General features: G+C 36.1%; 1 protein-coding gene across 1 annotated transcript in view; it reads right to left on the bottom strand.

Moving 5' to 3' along the window:
* PRKN (parkin RBR E3 ubiquitin protein ligase) overlaps positions 1-21,396 on the bottom strand; it is a 652,741-nt gene that overhangs the window by 528,033 nt on the left and 103,312 nt on the right. Inside the window, exon 2 of the mRNA XM_056488202.1 lies at positions 9,651-9,814. Coding sequence (XP_056344177.1) covers positions 9,651-9,814 — 164 coding nt within the window. The remainder of the gene's footprint in view (positions 1-9,650; positions 9,815-21,396) is intronic.

Raw genomic sequence — 21,396 nt, 5'->3', positions numbered from 1 at the left:
TGGATTTTTATTTTAATTTATTTTAAAGTGTAATGAATAAATTTCTAGTCTTTTTAATTTTAAAAAATATTAAGATTATTGCAAGGGAAAAGCCTTTAATCTTATCTGCTGATAGGCTTAAAGAATCACTTGATTCTGATGACCCATTAACTGGGCCTACCATGTAAGGTTGATTTCTGTAATGTAATCACATCTCTTTTAAAAGTGATAACACATTCAGCTCTACTATTTTAGGTATAAGACCTTTAATGCACTTCTTTGTATCCTCCACAAATAGCCTTACAGTGCAAATAATATTAACACATCGAAAATTTACTGTTTGGTTTTGTTTTGCTTTAGATATAGGCTTACCAGTGGTTGCTGCCAATTCATATATTTTTGCCAATTCAATATTTTGTCAATTAAATTATTTGGGTTTCCATTCTTTTGCAGTCATCTGTGGTATACCTCACCCTTCATCTTTATCTCTTGCCTTCCTGCCTGGTAGGAAAAACTCTGATTCTTCATGAGCCCTGCCATATAATATTTTTTTTTCTTTTGGCTGCTAATCACCACCACATTTAGTAAATATCATAAAAATAAGCATAATCTTCTTTGTCAAATCATCCAGGTCTACCTGAAACATTTTAATCTGAAATTCACACATTTCTTCCAGACTTCTGATACTCAGCATGGCATATATTTGTTTGTGTATCCTTTCTTCCCCTTGTTACTGTGCTGTGTTGTTGTACACTTCCTCACTTCATTTGTCATAGCACAAAAAAAGATAAAATTATTTTTAAAAAATAAACAGAAGTTTCCACTACTAATTAGTGACCAGAAACAAAAATTACACCGGTATTATAAAGCTAAACATCTTAGTATATTGAGGAGAAAGGCACTGCAGTTTTCACTACTTATAAAGAATAAAGGACATTTTCATAAAGAATAATGTTTCTAATGATATATATGCAACTGGTCTCTTTAACTTATTTATTGCCATTTATGGTCTTAGAGACATTTTTGCTAGAAGATTCTGACAGTAGAAACATTAACATGCTTTAAAATTGGATTGTTTCTTCCTTTCCTGAAGCTCTGACACTTTAAATTAGATGTGCTTAAATTGTAGTAATAAACACACTGCTGCAAGATAAATAGTAAACAAAGACCCAAAATTACCATCTAGGGTAATGAAAATAAGGCAGAAATAAAAGTTATATGGTATTGGTTAAAGAGGTGAGCAGCTACTATTTTCTTTCCTTAAACATACTTGCATACATTTACTTGTTTTGTACACACAATTTGCTGCAAACCTTGAAAGATACAAATGAATAGATTGCTACGTTAAAGATGGCAAGGTAGTACTGTAAAAGTATTTTATAGGATAATTTGGGAAGAGCTGCAAAAGAAACAAATCATGAAGTCAGAGCTCTGGTATATCATGCATACCAAATATATGACAATAAAACTTTTATATGCTTCCATCGTACTGTTTTATGTCAAATAGTTAATAGGGAAAAACTGTATTAGAAATGTTTTTGCAGTTTGAAGATGTTTCATTATTGGTATCTTTTTTTTTATTAATTCTACCATAAAACTAGAAACTGGGGTTTTTTTTAAGGTCTCTTCATGAGAGATGTAACCTGATGAAGTTCTGAGATTTTAGTTGATGAATTCCAAAATTACCTAAAATAATAAAATAAGGTAATGGCCCTTCATACATTTTCACACATAGATATCGTGGTTTCACATGAGGAGATCAGGAAACAAGGAGGTCACCAGATGATACAGAAGCATATCATTCAATAAAAGACAGAAACCATCATGGAAGGAAATTTCCGCTCATTGACAGAGTAGATCCACAAGGCAACTTTGTTTTGACATCCTCTCCCCATTATTTCTCAGGCTGGGTAAGAAAGGACAAAGTTTCCTAAGCTGGTTTAATGAGCAACAGATGTTGGATGGGAACAGTATTTCAAAGTCCTGGAATTGATTGGGAAGAGCAGAAATGGAAGCAGGAAAAGTGGCTTGAACTGTGGGAAACTAATAATAAGAAAAGCAATACAAGTGAAGAACACACTGATCAATTCATTCAGGAACAGCACTGAAAACTGGACTCCACAGGAATGGGAATCACACCCTACAGATGGAAGGTGTGTCATTTCATTCCAGCTGAGATGCTTCCCCAGGACAGTTAGGGTTTAGTGTGCTTGCAAGAAAAAAAGGGAGAGAGAAGAAGAGGGAGAGAATAAGTGAGAGGGAAAATGAGAGGGAGAATGCTGGCTGATATAAAGTCAGTGGCATAATTTTCACAAAATCAAAGGAGCTTATTTTTTTACCAGAAATAAAATGAAATAAGAACCTGGTCTGTATATGAGGAAAATAGTTCGTTTGAGGAACAGGTGTACTCTTACTTCTTTATTTAGTCTAAATGAGGAGACCAAATTGCATTGCCCTACTGTATCCCTTATTACTGTTTTTTTTAAACACTTTCATTTCTTCAACAGGCTTTTAGATTCCATCAGAAACCTTCTAGGAATTGTAAATGCATTGAATGTTGCTTCAAGGATACATAAGGAATTACATACATTCTTTTGCTTCAATAACTCCTAAAATAATTTATTCTTTCTCTTTGAGCCTGTACTGGTCTTATTTTCTTTAGGATGGCCAATTTTACTTACTTTCATGGGGCCTTTGCTGTCATAGTGCAATTTTTTTTTTTTTTTTTTTTTTTTTTTTCTCCCTCCCATCACACAAAAAAGTCATGTCTCTCCAGAATAATTCTGGATCCCGTAGAGTATGAAGGTTCATCTCTGATGAAAACTGCAACCAGATATGAAGCATTCAAGTTCCCCTCCAACATTTTCAACTACAATTAATGAAAAAGCTTAAAAAAGAAAATAGGGAAACATAGAATGATTGATTAAATAGCTGTGTGACCTTGATAATTAAAAATATAAATGTATTACAGATGACATTTCAGAGAATCAGAGTTTAAAGATTGAATAAGTAGAATTAAAGCAAAAGCAAAGAAATAATGGCAAGGAACTACATCCCACCTTTCTGTAAAGGAGGCATATTTGGTATGCTACCTGCTATTAAAAAAAATTTCCAACACCATCCATTCTTCCTTTACAATTTGAGACAACCTTTTCAATGTTAAATAAGACCTCATAGATACTCTGTCCCAGTTTTCCATTTCTTAATTCAGTAATTTCACTATGTCAAGTGTTGATCAAATCCTAATTTTTCCTTCTTTTATTGAGACAATACAAATATTTGCAAATTATTGTTCTATTTCAGTTATGAAATATAAAGTACATAGCCTCTACCAATATTTTCTTATTAATGTAGTCTAGTAGAAAAATTAATACCATGTTTTTTTTCGTTTAAGGGAAAGGAAGGAAGAAGGTAGAAAATATCCTTACAATCCTGACCTTCTGTTTATTCAACTACAGTTTTTGGTAATGATGTTCTGTATGCTAAACATTTTTTCACCAAAGCAATTTAGAAAGGTGATGAATGAAAGATGTGGGATGACCTTTCTTTTACTGTCATGATTTAGAGACTCATAAAAGTTATTATTCACTGCCACCACTTTAACAACTACAGCTTTTTTAAGGTTTTGCTTACCCATTATCTCTCCCACAATCTAAAGATGGATCCAAATGATAAAACAGACAGCATTGTAAACATATGAATTGAGTTATACTCATGAGAAGGGGAAAATATTCAACAAGTGTCTGCCCCATGCAAGTATGTAGGTGGAAAACAAAAGGCATGTCTAATATTGGGACAATTTTCAATATAATTTTGTTCTGAAGTGATATATATGTCCTGAAAAGAGCTAGAATTCTGCCAGAGGAGTTTCTTATCAGCATACTGTATTTCATGCAAAGAGTATTGCAGTTTCTCTATCAGACCCATACAAAGTGACTGCTCTTTCAAAAATTGATTTTGCAGATTTCACATAATGGCCTCAATACAGTGAATTTTAACTGCCTAAGATAAAAGAATTTTAGGTAAAATTCATCTGTTGCCTGAACATGTTTGCACATAAAAGGAAAAAATAACAACTATCCATGGAATAAAAAATTATTTCAATAGATTCACAACTTACTGAAACTGTCAGCAAAGGGGAAAACAAACTCATTTATTTAGAAATTTGGAAATTAATCTATAAGAGTAGCACATATCATAGAGAAATATTATGAGTCAGTAAGGCTTCTATAAGAACACTGGCACCAGGACCCCTATTTCAGGAACCCTTGAAGCAGACTCAATAGACAACAGAGAATTCATCTAGGTACCAAAACCCAGACACAGCAAAAATTAAGATCACATTTGTACTGAGTGCACACTGAAGAAATTTTGCAAAGAAAATCCTGTCACAGTTTAATTATCAGCAGGCCACAAAAACACATTAAGAAGTATGAGAAGAATCAAGAAGGACCCAGAAAATTTCAAGGCCATATTACAATTTGTAGCCCCTGTCACAAACGGCCCATTCACTTTTTGAAATTTTCTAGCTACATGAAGATAATTTACCCCTCATTTAGATATGGTCAAATATTTCTCATAGTCTTTTAATTCCAGGAAAAACTTAACATAAAAATAATAGAACAAAAGTGCATTTAAAAACAGAATGGAAATGCGTTTCTGAGCTTGAAGGTCTCATCTATAAATGCATTTACCTCTTGATCTGCCAGAACTTGATCTGGCAGAATTAATAGGCAATGTAGCCTCTTTTTTTAATTTTACACAATTTTACAGGAAAATCTTTCTACTGCTCTTCTGTACTCACGACAACCTTCCGAAAGAATTCCTGGTTTTGGGGCTTTATTAATTAATTGCTTCTACTCCTTCCAAAGTGAACCGTAATCAGCAGGGATTCTTTGGAATGTTGAAATACCAAAAATAAATTGGAAAGTAGCAAAACGGAAAATCTGGAGACCTGAGCTAGCCCTGAATTAATATCCCAATAAATATGGCTCTGTGGCACTATCCACATGCATTGTGAGTGTGCAATACCAGGAGGCCAAACAAGTCTTGGAAACATTTATTCAACACATCTCTGTTGTCACAGTGAGTCTGCAGCCGTCACAAGAACGAGTGACCAGTAGGATGCCATCCTCGCATTTAGCCAAGTCCACATTACTTGGCAACACAGACTTAGCATCTCTAGATTTCCTTGATATTTTAATAGATCTAAGTATAACTCAGCTAGATTTTCCTGTTTTGAAGAAGTACAATAGACATCTCTTCCAGCTTTACAAGAAAAAAAAACACCCACAGATCAATCAAATATTGACTAAAAATACTGATATAAACAGGCAAACACATAAAATGATTTTTTCCTCTTTGAATTTCACATATGATGATTGATTCTGTCAGTATGTCTATGGGCAATTCTCCACAAACAGCATTTCAGTATGCAAATGTTGGTTCAACAGTATTCTGTAACCCACAAAACTGCTGAGTATCAAAGTTATTTCAGTGAGTGATTTGGAATCCTATATATAACACTGTAGCACAAGGCAGTAACTATGTCAAAAGACCCAATCCAATCTTAGTATTCAGTACTTTATAATTAAAAGTGGAGGTTTTTTCCTGGTTAGGACACATTTTGCACTGTGTCACCTGTTTCTTCTTTGAACCCTCAGTAAAATGAAACAAGACAATATAAGAACCGCTGGAAGCTCTGTTGCACTGGGTTGTGCTTAGAGAGCAAAAAAGTTGCCATACATTTATATACACAAGGTCCTTCTTGGATGAAATGCAATATTCCATTGTTCAGGTACCTGTTCCTGCTGAAAGACAGCACCATTTCTCCCCTATCATTTCTCTTTTCCCTCCTCTGCATAGATGATCTATGTTGCTACTGTAGTTGTGCCATTCCTTTTTACTCATTTTCAATTATGTTTATAAGCTCACAGTATTTAACAATAACTTCTAGTTGTGCTTTTTTGTTCCTTGAATACAAGTATAAATTATTTTAGGCAAACACTTATCTGGATGGATGCAGTCAAAGCCAAATTCACGTTAAACCTATGCTCCAAGCCTCAGGACTGTGCTGCAGTCAAATGCAAGCTAACACTGACTCAGGGAAGCATAGCTGTTAGCACAAAGCTAACAAGTCCTGCTACTTACCACATGCTTAGTCTTTTTCTGTTTCAAAGAACAGTATTTCCTAGCTTTACCTTATAAAGGAAACACTGTCAGAAAGAAATGGTACAGAACTGGAAAACAAGACTTAATTCTATCTCTGTTTTGCTACTGACTGAAGACAAGCTAGCTACGGATTCCCATCACATCATTTGTGTGCTTTATTCATTTACACTATAAGCTCTGCAAGGCTCCTGCAAACTGTTTGCAAAGAACTCCTTCACACAAGGGGGTCTGAGCTCTCCAAGAAAGAGGAAGTCGGTACTAATATAATACTACTGCTATTATCAGTAGTAAGTTTCAAATTGCTTGCATTGAGCAAAATTGTTTTTCAATACATACTATAGACTCTATTACCAGAAGCTTTGTTAACTAATTTTGCCATTCTTTGAGGCAATGACTATACTATAAGCAGTTGCTCCCTGTTAGAACCCTGATATGCAGGTACCTCCTGTTTATTCTGTTGGTGACTCTGCTATGGTTCTGTTCTTCCTTCCATCTTAGGATTGCTACAGGAAGATCTTTCCACTAGTCTTCCATACTCATGACAACCTTTCAAAAGAATTCCTCTTTTTGGGTCTATATTAATTAATTATTTCTACTCATTCCAAAGTGAACTGTAATCAGCAGGGAGCCCTTCATCACTCTTTAGTGGCATGGCTTGCTAGGCTTTTAGGAATCAGCTTATTGCTCTGATTCCTTCTTATGAGATTCAAATTTGCAGGTCTAATTCTTCATCTAGTCATTACCAATCCTTGCTTGCCATGGCTCTAATTTCACTACTTGTCCCTTAGTCACTAGCTTAGATACTGATCTCCCCTGTGCACAGTGGAATCAGTGTTTAATCTTCCTTTCTTTTTTTCAAGGACAAAACACTTATCTGTGATACCAAATTAAATGTCTCCACACATATTTCACTTCTAAAATTTTTTCATTGTTGTTGTTGATATCATATTACTTATTTAACATCTCAACTTGGCACTTTCTTTCTTATCATAATTTCTCTTTAACATCTGTCCATTACAGCTTCATTTATTTTTTACAAGTCTCAGCTACTAGAAAACAGGAAAGCAAACACAGCTTTCAAATTCTCAGTTATGTTTTGTATCAGCTGCCTCAGATTGGAAGGTAGCTGTCAAGCCAAATCTAGTTGTTCTGAGAGCTGTGAAACCAATAAAGTTTGCTGTCCTGGAGTATTTCCTATATCCCTGCCCCATACTCCTGCAATTACTGCAGCTTTTCTCATGTCCTCTACAATCTCATTATCTGTAATACCATCAGTTCTTTTTCCTGACCCCTAGATTCTTCCACAATACTTTGGGCAAATAAGTTCAAAAGTAATTTACAAAAAACGGAAGGACAAAATGGTTAACCAGAAAAATCTATGTTGTTACAAAATGAAATAACTTTAAAGCATTAGCTGAGTAGAATTTTTCTTATTTTGCATTCAAATCCACAGATCTAGAAAACAAGCGCTAGTTAATTTACTCATATGTGATGTTAATTCTGAAACTACAGATGCAGCATAAATGCCAGCAGTTAGTATTTCACTAGCACCCAAGTTTTTATTAGCTTCTGCAAAAAACCCAGACAGCTTACCACAGGAACACAAACACCTCAAATACTCAAGTGTTCTTCTTGTATTAAGAAATTTCCAAGATAAATAAATATACACAATCAAAAGAAGAAAAAAAAAAAAAAGAAAATAAAACAGCAAAGTAGAATGCATTCAAATATCAAGAATAAAAGGGTAGTTGATACATGCTGATAATATTAATTATTGCAATATTTAAGACACCTAAACACAGAATTATGAGTTTTGAAACAGCTTTTGAATTTCCTATTTGATTTAGAAATCAAGAGTCAAAGCAATGAATCTAAATCCAGTTTACTAAATAATAGGAAGTCCTGACTAGACATGATAATTATAACAAAACAAGAAAATTACATCATCAAGAGGTCTGTATATCCAGAACACAATTTTTAATTTACCCTGGCAACAGACTGTATGTTGTAGTCAACAACAACAAACTTGGTTGCAAGTGTCAAACTGGGCTGAAAATCTGTGTTTCATGCTGACACAAAATAGCAGTAATAACAACACCTGCAGATTGCCAGGAAAAGCAAAGTGGTTCAGAAGCTTCTGACAGAACAACACAGACACTCCAATCTAGCAACCGGCAATTGACAGCTTCTACAACTCACATGACTGTTTTTTATTCTTACACTTTTATATATACATTTTCACATGTATGTGGAGCACACTGCAGGTATGCATCAACACTATTCACAGCTGATGCACTGGAGACTGACAGCAATTCACATTTCTACATCTTCCTTTGTGTGCTGGAACTCCCTAAAGCCCTTTGCAAAGCAACAAATACCATACCCAAGGAGAAACAGTGATAGGTCATCAATAAAGTAGTGACTTTCTGTACTCAGGCTTAGAAGCCATTCTGAGTATAATATGTCTGAAATATGAGTACAAATTAATCTGAATACTTCTGCATGTGAGAGATCTTTTATGCAATCACCTGCACTACTAAAGGTTGTATCTGAAGCTCTTTGATACCACTGTAGAAGGATGGCAATTTCATTAAATCAGTATTTGCACCCTGCTGAAAGGCCAGTAGATTTCCCCAAGCTTCCCAATTGTCTTAAATGTGTGATCTTATGCTAAACCCTGGCTATTGGAGTGAACTGCCAAATGCACACACAGGATAAACAAAGCAACTGCAGCTGCCTGGTAGCAGTAGCAAATAGTTGATAGACAGAAAGTTGAAATACTTGAAATATAGAGAGCTGAACCTATCTTTCAGTGCTTCTTACTGCTCACTGCAGATGAAAAACCCTCTGCATTTATTGAAGAGAACAGTTTGCTAACTTTCAGGAGCTGAAATTCAGATACCTACTTATAGCTGCTCTTCTGTACTCCCTGCTCCTCTTTTAGCTTCACCCATTTATGAGTTCAGTGGTTTGGAGAACACTTTTGTGGGCTTTCTGATCTGGAACCACCCCTCCAGCATAACACACCTGTGAAGCTCAGCAGCACACAGCACAGCAGCAGCCGTGTAGCTATCCTCCAGGGGTCACAATTGGGTTACAAATTCTATAAAATGTGATGACTGTGCAGCCTGATTTAGAGCAATTTATTCACATCCTTCTTCATTAAGATTCAAATGCAATAAGTAAGATAGAAATTGAACAGATACAGAAATTGTGCATGGCTTGCTTCTGTAGTCAGTAAACATTTATTCACTAGGCACAGCTCTCTCTCGTGCTCTCTCTCTCGTATTCTCTCTCTTTCCCTACCCTTCCTGCTTGCTGTTTTAATGCATAATTAAGAAGGTCAGAATTAATGAAGCAGTGTGGAGTAAAGTTCAAGGAATCCCCAGGCACTATTTATTTTATTAGATCTCAGGCATGAACATCAGATTGGCAGCATTAGAGGCAGAGGCAGTGTAGCTGGCAGCAGTCCAGGCAAGAAGCTACCAAGGGATTCTTACCTGCAGTGTCAAGTCATTGCTGAGCTCCCTCCCTGCAAAAATCACCCGCAGCTGGTCAGCTGGAACTCCCTGTCGCTGGGCAACTGCCTCCTTCAGCTGGAGGATGCTGGAATCCGAACCAACCTCCACAGGGAAGCCGTGGCTGGAGTTGAACCTGACAAACACTGAACAAGAGCAAAAGATGTTTTTAAGCGAGGATTTCTAATGACATGTTTATACTAGAATGATGGCAGGAGGCTTACTCTTCAATTACAGTAAGCATTTACTATTTTCAGAGAAAAGCTATTAATACTCCAGTGTGGTATTTTTGATCCCCTCAGGGAATAGTTAATGACCAATACATAAAATGCATGTACTATACTTGGCAGTATTAGAAATGACATAGAGCATTTAGAATCAAAAGAAACCCAGCTGTCAAAGTAGCTGCTGTCTGGCACAATATATTTTAAGTTCAGTCCTAACCTTCACAGGCACTTTCTGTGCCCCTCATGCACATCCCTAACACATACAACAAAGAAATGCAGGAAACTGAGGTACAATCTGGAATCAAAATACATTAAATTAAACAAGGGAAGAAAATTCCTTGTTACAAGGTAAAGCACAGTCATACAGACTGGTTTCCCACAAATATAATTCAACAGAAGATAATGATGGAGAGGAAATCACACTCTAGAAGAAATCAGAACCACAGAATTCTGTATCTGGGAGTGTTGCATTACAGCACAGTCTTTCCAGAGTTCACTAAAATATCTGCAGTACATAACTCCTGTCAGCATCTACCTTCAGTGCAGAAAATCACTACTGCACCAGTCATATCATTTTTAGAGCTGCAGCAACTGGTTTATACACCCAGAGAAGCCTGGCAAACAAACTCATAAGCTTCCTGCCATTCAGCTGGCAGAGCTGTTTTTCATAAGAAGCCTGAATGTACTTGTTAGGCCCTTGGTCAGTGGAATGACTGCAAGACCTATGAAACAAGAAAAAAGCCTCATAACATCCATATCAATCACTGAGGTTGTATGTACAGTAGACATGTTCCCAATGAACTGCTTCTACCAAAACCTTCACAGGCAGGAAGCAAAGAAATTAGCAAAATTCAATAAAAAACAAAAAATCATTTATATAAATTATACCTGTCACTTAAACTACCTGGGTATTGATTGCAACAACCAGTCTTTTTAAAGATTTATTTGCTATTGCCACTACAATGTTTTAGCTGAAGATGTTGCTCCTTTGCATTTTTGTTGACTGATAGAAGAATAAGCTCAAAAGTACTTAAAGAGTTTAAAGAAATAACTATTTTTAAAACTAAAAATAGGAGTTTTATTATTTTTCCAATGTGCAATCTACCAAAGAACTTCAAAGGTGTCAGATCCTTTAAGAATATTTGAATATGGTTGTGATTGCTACCACTGTTTTTCTCAGCCACCAATGTTGTATTTGCAACTACACATCTTCAAGTCAGATCTGGCTTTAAGGGAGAAGGCCAAATTCCAATAAAATTAAATGCAATATTTTAAGTTTTGTACTTGAAAGTGCCCCCTTAATGTACTAAAATGCAGGGTAAGATTGCACAATGCAGTGTTAGGCAAGTGCCCTACTGTGTGTTAGGCAGCTTCCTGCAGGACATCTGGTTATGGGGTTTGATTTCTATTAAAGGGTGCTCTGGAGATAACTGTGCAAGTTGTATATTCAGGCTGTCCAGAAAAATCAGTGAAATTTGAATTTTATTTTGATTATGGTTTGGAGACCAAAGGGGATTGTATATGACAAAAAGCAGTTACAGCCAATGGTGATTGCACATTTCCCATCTTTCCAGGAACACACAATGCTCAACTGTAAATAAATTATCCACACCAACAGCAAAATATATTGTTGAATCAATGGGGATTATACTTTTTGAATATACCAAAGTGTGACTATACATACATACGTATATATATATATATATATATATATATAATTTTTTTTTTAAGATATGCTCACATACACACATAAAATGCATATGTGTATCTCCAAAGAGCTCTTCCTAACTAATAAATAACCCACTTTCTCTTTAGTCTGGCAAAAGCCAATGCTATTGATTTGCAGTGACTGCAAATCAAATATGGTGGTAAATGAAAGAAATATAAGAATAACACCATTTAAATTAATTGCATAGTGGTATTTACATATTTATTTTTAAAGACAGTATAAACCAAACACATTTACTGCAAATGTAAGTTAAGTTTGGCATCAAGAATCCCAAATTCTCTCAAATAACTTTATTTAGCTATAACAGGTATATTGTCCTCCTCCCAATGTGTATGAGGTATCAGAAATTTACATCATAATTCTTACCACAAGCAAACATGGCAAATGAGTGTGAGTGCATCATTTTGCACTTCACAGCACAGAAGCCTGAAGAGCCAACTCAGAAAAAAATGCTAAAATGCCAAATTTACTTGCTGGAAAAATCTAAGCCACAAATACTTTGCCCTTAAGCACTTTTATTCTATTATATAGTCTGCTATCCAACACTTTTTAATGTAAAAGAACAGAAGAGACCTTTGCTTACTTGCACAGAGCATAAAAAGATTGAATACAAACCTTCAGACAGTGGAATAAAACCAGAATTTCATTAATATAATATTTCAAGCTGTCTTTTTAGGAAAAATAAACTTATTTTCTTCTTTGATATTTCACCTCAATAAATAAACAATCAATGCCTAGTTGATATTCTTAACAACACATATTACTCAAGAGATCACAGGTGAAGTTGTGCAGACACTCCAGACCCCTTCTAAACAGACATATGTTGAAAATATTTAGAATTTAAAGTTTGTCCACTGGAATTTAAATAAATATTGACTTAATTGGAGATAGGAGAATTTACCTGGGGCCTAAACTGCTGGCAGAAATTCAAAACAGAGTTACTCTGACACAAGAACATGGGGCAGGTGTGCAGGGGAGTTGCAGAATTTCAGTGAAGGTTGGAAGAAACCTTGGAGGCAGGAACCCCTGCCAGAATCTCAACAGGCACATTCCATAGTCCTGCAGCTATTGATGCATTGGTATGACATTTTCCTGGAAAAATGCCCTGGTGTGTGTTTTGCACCAGGCCCAGAGTGACAGGTATATGCAACGAAGTTAACCCTGAATTAATGCATTACCACTCTCTGCTGAGCCACGGTAACTGGGAGGATTAGGTCTCCTCCATCACTGCATTTGTGAAATAAAATTAATTCACATTAATGTAAGCCAACTTCACAGCCGCAGCAGAAAAAAGAGCCTACACAGGCAATAAGTGGCAACTCATTAAGCTGGAGTAATTTGGTTCCTTCTGATCATTTGTAAATTACCTTCACCTAACGAATGATTTTATGATGTAGTCACACAGAGCGATGTAGTAATCTAAAATAAACAACATCCATAAAAACTCATCCTTGGTGAAAGGAATAGACTCTCAGGAAAACATCTTTAGTGCTGGCTAACACCAAATGAATATTGTAAAAAAATGTTCCTTGATCTTTAACTCAAATTTTAAGATTGAGATTCCTGATTATGTTATTTATTTTTAAAATAAAAGTAAAAAGTGTTTTTTATTCAAAATACTGCTTAGGGAAAGCAAGACATTATTTATTATTCATAAATTGTAAATATGTACCAGATCACAGTTTTCTACAAAGTCATGAGCAGCACAGAAAGGGCAAGCAGGGACAGGAGATTCACCTCCAACACAAGATTTAGGGGGCATCATATTGAATCTATATGAGCCACATTCAAAAGTGGCAAAAGCACTACATTTGCCCACACTACTAGCAGCAGGCCTTCTGGAAAACTCTACCAGAGAAGTGGTAGATGCACGATGTTTGAATATGGCTCAAGGGGAGAAAAAAAAATGGGCAGTTTCAGGCAGCTCAGTAGTGTCTCTACTGGAAACAAAAGAATAATATACACAAGTATGTAATAGTTTATATGTACGTTTTGAGCTCAGGAAAGCAGCACCTTTCAGTCGTAAGCTGATCCAAAGAGAAACTTATGACTACAAGGAAAGTAAAAAATAAAAGAAACCATCACACAAAATCTTCCCCCCCTCATTTTTATGAAAATACGTTTTAAAGCTCCTGTCATTTGAGTTAAAAATAGTTGGAAGGACATCAGGGAGAAATATCATCTATGCCTGCCCTATGGTCTTTCTTCAGAAGGGTCTCTGCTTATGGTTGCTTCTGGAGACAATAATACATTTACAGCTGGTTTTTTATTACAGGAGTTTAACAATCTCTTCTGAAGAATAGTGCTCTTCTGTAGATGTCCTGGGTTTGTGTTCCCATACACAAACTCCAACAGAACATAATACTGCATAATAAGCAGGCAGATTTAGTCCTGACTCTTCATGCTACCAAGTAATCCAAACCAAGAACAGAGGTAAATAAAAAAGACAAGAGCTCAGCACTTGTCTCTTTTTTTTCCCTCCAGAGCTATGTGTGCACATGCAGTTCCTTTCTTCTATTGCAGTGAGGCAATTTTTAAACTCAGCAATTCTCACAGTAACCTAATTTTATTCTAGGAAGTACGCCTTTTAATCCAAGACATATGCTAAATTTGTCCAGTAAATTATTCCCTATGATTAATTCACTCAGTTTTACTATTCTCCTTAACTTAGAGGAATGCAAAGCTAGCTAACTCAATGCTACAATTATGTTGCCATTTCCTTTTTAAGTCTCTTTAAAAATGCTATTTTCCTAGCTATTTTTGCTCTGATTTACTGGCTGCTTATGTCAGCACCAAGCTGCCATGAACTTCCTTGATACAGAATCAACCTAAATTCATGTTTCATTTTAAATTGATGCATACTGTTCTTTAATGTGCTTGGATATGGATAAGAGTCTTACAATTCCACATATTTCAAGCCATATGCTACAGCTTTCTATATTAATAGGAAGTATTATACTTAAAAATAAAATGTATACTCTTGCAGCTTTTAAATTACCCCTGTCCTGTGAAAGAATGAGTCGATATTTTTGCAAAGACAGCATGAGTTCAATGAAATTCATAAGAGGGTCAGAAAACCTGAAGTAGGACATACTGCAATAGCTTTAAGGCTGTAAAGGGAACTGTCACAGCGAAGACTTCAGTAGGGAGATTCCATCATTTTAACAGCTACACTTATTTGCAGTTCCACATTAAATTTAGTATAATTTTCTTGTAGCACCTACATGCATCTAAATACCGGAAGCATTGTTGGACAGCTCAAGTTCCAATCAATCAAATGTATGATAATTATGGCACCTGTCACACTTGACTAAGGAAGGAGATTTCTCACTTTGCGAAGTATGTTAGATGCTCAGTATAGAGCAAAACAAACATAAAAAAATTATAAAATCCACATTATAATGTGGATAAAATTGCATATATATCATCAGAATGGCTATGTAGAAACAGTTAGTCCCACACATAACAAAAAACCAGAAGTCCCAGAGAAAGCGTATCTACATACCCACCTACTGACATGGAAACCTTTGGTTTCACTATTTCATTTTTACAAGAACTACACCAAATAACACCAAGCCAAAACTCCAGGGAATAAACATTGTTACAGCCCTGCTAAGCCCAGGACTGCGGGCTGTACAACTACTCCATGGCTGGATGCTGTACCGCCAAATGCTTTGCTTGAAGGGACAGGATGAGGCTGGCTGCTCTGGAGAACAGAAAAGAAACAGGGCTTCTTCCCTCAGTGTTTGCAGATCTAATGTCAGCTTTTGAATGTCTACATTTCTTTGCTTTTACTCATCCCCTTACAGAGGATCCCAGTGTCAGTACAATCCTGTCCTGATTTGTTTTAAAAAGCATGATAGGTCAATGAAATTTATTTTCTTTATCAAAATCTTAATTTTAAGGCTATGTTCTGCCACCTCTTTTTTCTTAAGTATCTTTACATTTTACCAATTTACTGATAAATAGTTTTTGACTAGCAAAAAAACAAGTTTTGATGTTCTGGGACAGCCTAATCCCTGCCCTTCACCTTTAAATGCTAACCTCACCCTACTCCTGTAAGCACCATTTTTTCCTCCCCCAAGGCCTCCTTCTCACAAGTAAAACTATGGCAGTGGCAGAGCAGCCTGAAGAGACACTACCAGGGAGGGCACTGGGGACACCACAAGCCCTGACTGCCCCTGCCTGGCTTCCCCAGGGGCTCTGCACTGTGCCCAGGGCCCCTGGGGTCACAGCCCCTGCCTCAGCCACATCATTTCTGCAGCAACTTGGAGTCTACCCTGATAGGTTCAATTTAAATGCTTAAGGCAAAATTACATCTGTTAAGGATGTAATGTAAAGATGAGTTAAAGATCATAAGTAATTGCACTAGCTTTAGTAAAACTATCTTAGCTGGCAGTATCATTTAACCCCTTAAACCAAAAGAGAACTGCAAAATGATGGGTAGCCAAAGAAATTTACAATTGTGTCATAGGAATGCATACCCAGCTTTTCTTCTGAACTGGTAAAAATAGAAGTTCTTGTAGCTAAGCTTGAAGTTTTACCATATATAGAAGATAATTTTCTCCCTCTTGAGCTTTTCAAAACTCTTCCCACCCTTGTTTGGGGTTGTTTTTTTTTAACAGCTACTTTTCCTATCTATCTTATAGCCAAATAACAAGCACCTCTAAGTCCTTGACACAACAAAATAGACAGCAGCCACTTTTGAGAGGAAAAAACATATGGCTCAAACTGACTGCCAAAAATAGTCTGACATTCCTACTATAAAGCTGCTAGTTAGCAGGAAAAGTGAAACACCATTTCAAATATCTCAGTGTCACACAAGAATCCTAAAAACTCACTATATTGTCTGAATACAGACACACACTGAGAAATTTATTTGGCCTGTTTAAAATTTACAAAATATAGTCATTTACAATCTCCCCTTAATATATTAAATGTTTAAATATACACACACACACACATATATATTTTTAAACCCCTCAACTCAGATGTTATTATTTCAGTATAGAGTCAAATCTCATTCACTGAACAGATGTAGACATGAGCATGCTGAGTATGGGCTTCAATTCACAAAAATGCTTACTGGGCACCTGACTCAAATACTATTACAAAAATGAAAAGTTAAAAACCCCAAATAATGAAATGCCAAAATACAGTAGGATGTCTCTCAAGAGACTGAAAAATGGTGATGTACACAGTATACCAATTGAATATTATGGGATGAAAACTGTGAGACATTTCACACACAAGCAACTTTGCTTCTGTTTTCTTGTTTGGCTTTTTTTAAACCAACTCCAAGCAGACTGAAAGCATGTATAAATTATACATAAGCTCAGCAAATACTGAAGACCATGTGGAGCTATGCTGTGCCATAAATATACCGAATAAGTTTCTCACCATTTTACCAATTCTCTGCCAATCTGTTTTGCTGGATTTATCTTTACTGTCCAACACATCAGCAACTTTGAGGATGATAACATAATAATTTCTCCCTTGGTTACATCTAGGTCCATAGATGCAAACTTAGATACTTCAAGGCTTACAGGCTTATAATTTCAAGGTATATTACACAAAAACCCCAAGAAACTATAAGGGTTTCTTAAATTAAAAACTAAGATATCTATATAAAGTAATTCCATAAATTTACAAATGGAGGCTTCATAATCTGAAGTTTTACCTTATTGTCATGGTAGATAAAAATGCCTTAAATATCAAAACACAAAACTGTTTATCTAGTTAGGTCATAATTCTCCTGGAAGAGCAGTTTCCCCTGCCAAATGTACTGAAGCCAAAAATTTTCTGGGCATTGATAATTTTGAGAATGCCAAATAAAGAAAATGATTCAAAAGATTTACTATGTCAAAAGCAAGATACACATAAATTAAAATGTGACATAACAGCTGAATTGATGATGACAGGATGAATCTGTTCCTTCTTGCTTGTTTTAAAACAAAGTTTCTTAATTTAAAATATTCATTTTATTAGATCAAAATTAACACATTTCCCCCAAAAAAATTTCCTAGGAGCTCAGAATGCAAATTCAAAGAATTCTGAGAAAGGCATGAAGTTAAAATTTCTGAATAAGGAGAAAAATAAATCTATATTTGATTACATGTAATTCTCTATACACAGGCTATTTTTCACTGGAAAAGCTGAAGCTTTGTGAGAGGCAGCTAGTACAGACTGCACCTAACATCCAGTCTTTGTGAATGGGTCACTGCTGCCAAAACCTATCTCCACAGCACAGTTCCACAAATTCTCTTGCAAAAATGCTGCCTGGCATAACGGTGGGTGGAAGACAAAAGTCATTTCTGTGACACATGTAAAGTGCATTACAGTTTGAAAGAGAAGAATTGTTCTTAACTTTGTTTAGTTTTAAAGGCTGACTGTGCTAAATTATTTCAGTTTGTGGAAGGAAATGTGGTAGACCAGTATTAGGTAATTATTTTGGGCTGTGTGCTCTGTTTCCATTGTCCCTTGGTAGGAGGAATGATGCTACTTAGAAGAGCAACTTAGTTTTCCATGTGATTCTCTACTTTGAAAACATATTTTAAAGCCTGAAGTAACAGACAGTCTTCTTTGCTGCAAAGAAATACAAGTTGTTCATTCAAACTATGAATATTCCCAGAAGAAGGTCCATCTCAATGTCACAAACACCTCAATACTTCTCAAGATTTCCTTTCCTTCTGTCTTTCTGACAAATTGCAGACAGCTGCAGCCCATCACTCCCTGTGCCAGTATATTTGTCAATTAGTTTGAAGGAAATCGCCCAGCACAAAAAGCAGAGCTTATGATCAGACAGGAAATTACAGTCTATTATGCAATTTTATTCTTGTCTGTGATTGACTGCACATCAAAGGGCCACTCAGTGGCAGCCACTGATACTTGTTAAGGTAAAAATAGTTCTGCAAAAGCAGATGGTGGAAGCAGACACCAGTAGATCAGAAATGCTGAGTCTGAGTATAGCATACTTTAGATGAGCCTTTTAGAAAAGAACCAAAAGGATTTTAACACATAATGTTCCTTTACAGTATATTGGCATTACAAACTGTATGGTGTTTTCAGATACAGTGGAAGTCTGCCAAATTCTGATCACAGTTTTCCCTCACACCCTATTTAGAGTGGTATGGGTATCAGCACCTGTAAATAGGTGAATTTTTTCATAGCATATGCTCCATATACAGACTTTATCAGTATATAAATTTAAGAGTATTAGTAATTCTGTATGCAAATACAGAATTATGCAAATACTGAGCTCAATAAGACTTTTAACATTTTTTTACAATGATTAGGGATAAAATGATTATGTATAATGCCAACATGTCCATCCAGTAACACACTTTTAACACCTTATGAACCCAATTGTGTCAGCTTAGGCAAGTGATAAATGTGAGACAAGAATAAAATCAGAACAAGGTTTATTTAAATAAAGCCATTAATATTTTAAGCAAATCATTCAACTCAAACTACACTTTGTAATGGCACGTGGGAGCTCTGAAAAGTGACATTAAAAGTCACAAGTCAAAAGTGAAATTAAAAATGAAATACCATGGAAAGCTAAAGGCTCAAAAAATTACAGTAATACCCTATTTGGTCAGATATTTAGAAAGGTATTTGGAAGAACTTAGCAGAAGAATTAAATTAGTAAAAAAAGAATACGAACTAAAATTGCTTGTTTAAATTGTGTATCTAAGACATTAGATATAAATGTGTGACAATGTTTTTTTAATCCTCTAAAAAAGCATAGAGCTTTTCTTTAGGTTCTTTTCCCTCCAATGAATGATAAATTATAATGAATTATACAGCTGGATCATAACTGAACAGTTAATAATTCACAGATAAGAAAAAATTATACTCATTATGGAAGAAGAAAGATACATTAGTAACAAAAATATATTCAAAAGACTTTGAAATATTATGTATTTACAATATACATATGCTGGTAATTGCAAAATGGCAAACATTTATCATCACATAGATGAAATTCTTACTTTCTCTCTAGAAAAACCCTAGAAGACCTAGCACATGCCTCATGATATCCAGAGAATTAACATAGTTGATTTTTATGGGGAGGTTTCTTTAAATTTGCCAAAGACACTGTTATTAACAATGCATCCCAAGTAAGATTTTTTTGTGTAATTAATGTGGCTGAAACAGCAACAGCAATTAACTGTTACATTCTGTTAGTGAAACTGTTTCCTTGCCATGATAAACAGCTTCTATAAGGATATTATTTACAATAAGCAGAGAAACCAAGAATTGTATTAAATCAGATTTAAAAGAGAGTGTTAACCTTCCACAGCACCCAGCTTTTCTGAAACCAGCTTTTTAATGTGCATTTCATTGCCAAGCCTTACTGGCCTAGTAAGAGGCAAGAAAAAATAGAATCTTAGAAGTTTCTGGCTTTCTGAGGCAAAACAGAACAACTCAAAAGAAACAGAATAATGAAGTTAAGAGGGGAAAATTGACAGCAGGAAAGAAATAGATCAGATGATGAAGAAAACACTTTTCCAGAATTAGAATCACAGGCTCAAAAATGAATTGAATTGAAAAGGATCTTAAAGATCATTTAGTTCTAACCCTCCCGCCATGGGCAGGGACACCTTTCACTAGACCAGCTTGCTCAAAGCCCCTTCCAGCCTGGCCCTGAACACTTTCAGGGATGGAGCATCCATAGCTTCTCTGGACAATCTATTCCAGTGTCTCACCACCCCTGCAGTAAAATATTTCTTTTTAACATCTAATCCAAACCTACTCCCATTGTAAGGCCATTCCCCCTTGTTCTGTCACTACATGGCCTTGTAAAAAGTCCCTCTCCATGTGTGTTGTAGGCTCCCTTCAGATACCAAAAGATTGCAATTAGGTCACCACAAAGCCTTCTCCTCTCCAGGCTGAACAAACCAAATTCCATCAGACTTTCCTCACAGGTGCTCCATCCCTCTAATCACCTTGGTGTCCCTCCCTCTGAACTCACTGCAATAGGCTGATGTTCTGGGGCCCCTCAGCTGCAGGTGCAGCACTGCAGGTGGGATCTCACCAGGGCAGAGGGGCAGAATTCCCTCCCTCACCCTGCTGGCCACGCTGTTCTGGATGAAGACCAGGATACAAGTGACTTCCTGGGCTGTGAGTGCCCATTGCTGGGTCCAGCCTCTCACCCAGCAGCACCCCAAGCCTTTCTCCCCAGGGCTGCTCTCCTTCTGTTCATTCTCTGTTGATACTGGGATTGACCCAACCCAGTACAGCACCTTGTGCTGGGACTTGTTAAATGACAAGATATTCCCAAGGGCTACTTCTCCAGCTTGCCCAGGTCCCTCTGTACAGCATCCCCATCCTTCAGGTGTGACACCACTCAGCTTGGTGTCATCTGCAAGCTTGCTGAGGCTGCTAGAGAGGACCTAGAGTCAGTGCATTATTTGGGGAAAAAAAAAAGAGTGGTCTCCATTTTCTTGTGTAATATAGGTAGCTCCTGAAGCAGCATAAAGCTTGTCTTTACTCCAGGCTGAATCAAAACAGAAGTTTGCAAAGAACACCTGTCATCACACTACAGTTAAGGATACAGGATAGATATCTGTAGAAAAGGATTACAACACTTTCCCTTTTAACACTTTCCTTATCTATTCAATGAATAGTGTATATTATTATTTTTTAAGGACAAAGGATAGGAGGAAAATTTAAAAAAAAGTGCAGTAAGTTATTGCAATCACTTCAGTGGAAGACAATATGCAAAATTGAGTCAAGTTTTCACTCTGAACCTGCTAAAATCCTTCTG

The sequence above is a fragment of the Oenanthe melanoleuca genome, chromosome 3, assembly GCF_029582105.1.
Source record: "Oenanthe melanoleuca isolate GR-GAL-2019-014 chromosome 3, OMel1.0, whole genome shotgun sequence".
NCBI lineage: Eukaryota > Metazoa > Chordata > Aves > Passeriformes > Muscicapidae > Oenanthe > Oenanthe melanoleuca.
The sequence above is the reverse complement of the archived record's forward strand: the minus strand, read 5'-3'. Positions and strand labels throughout refer to the sequence as shown.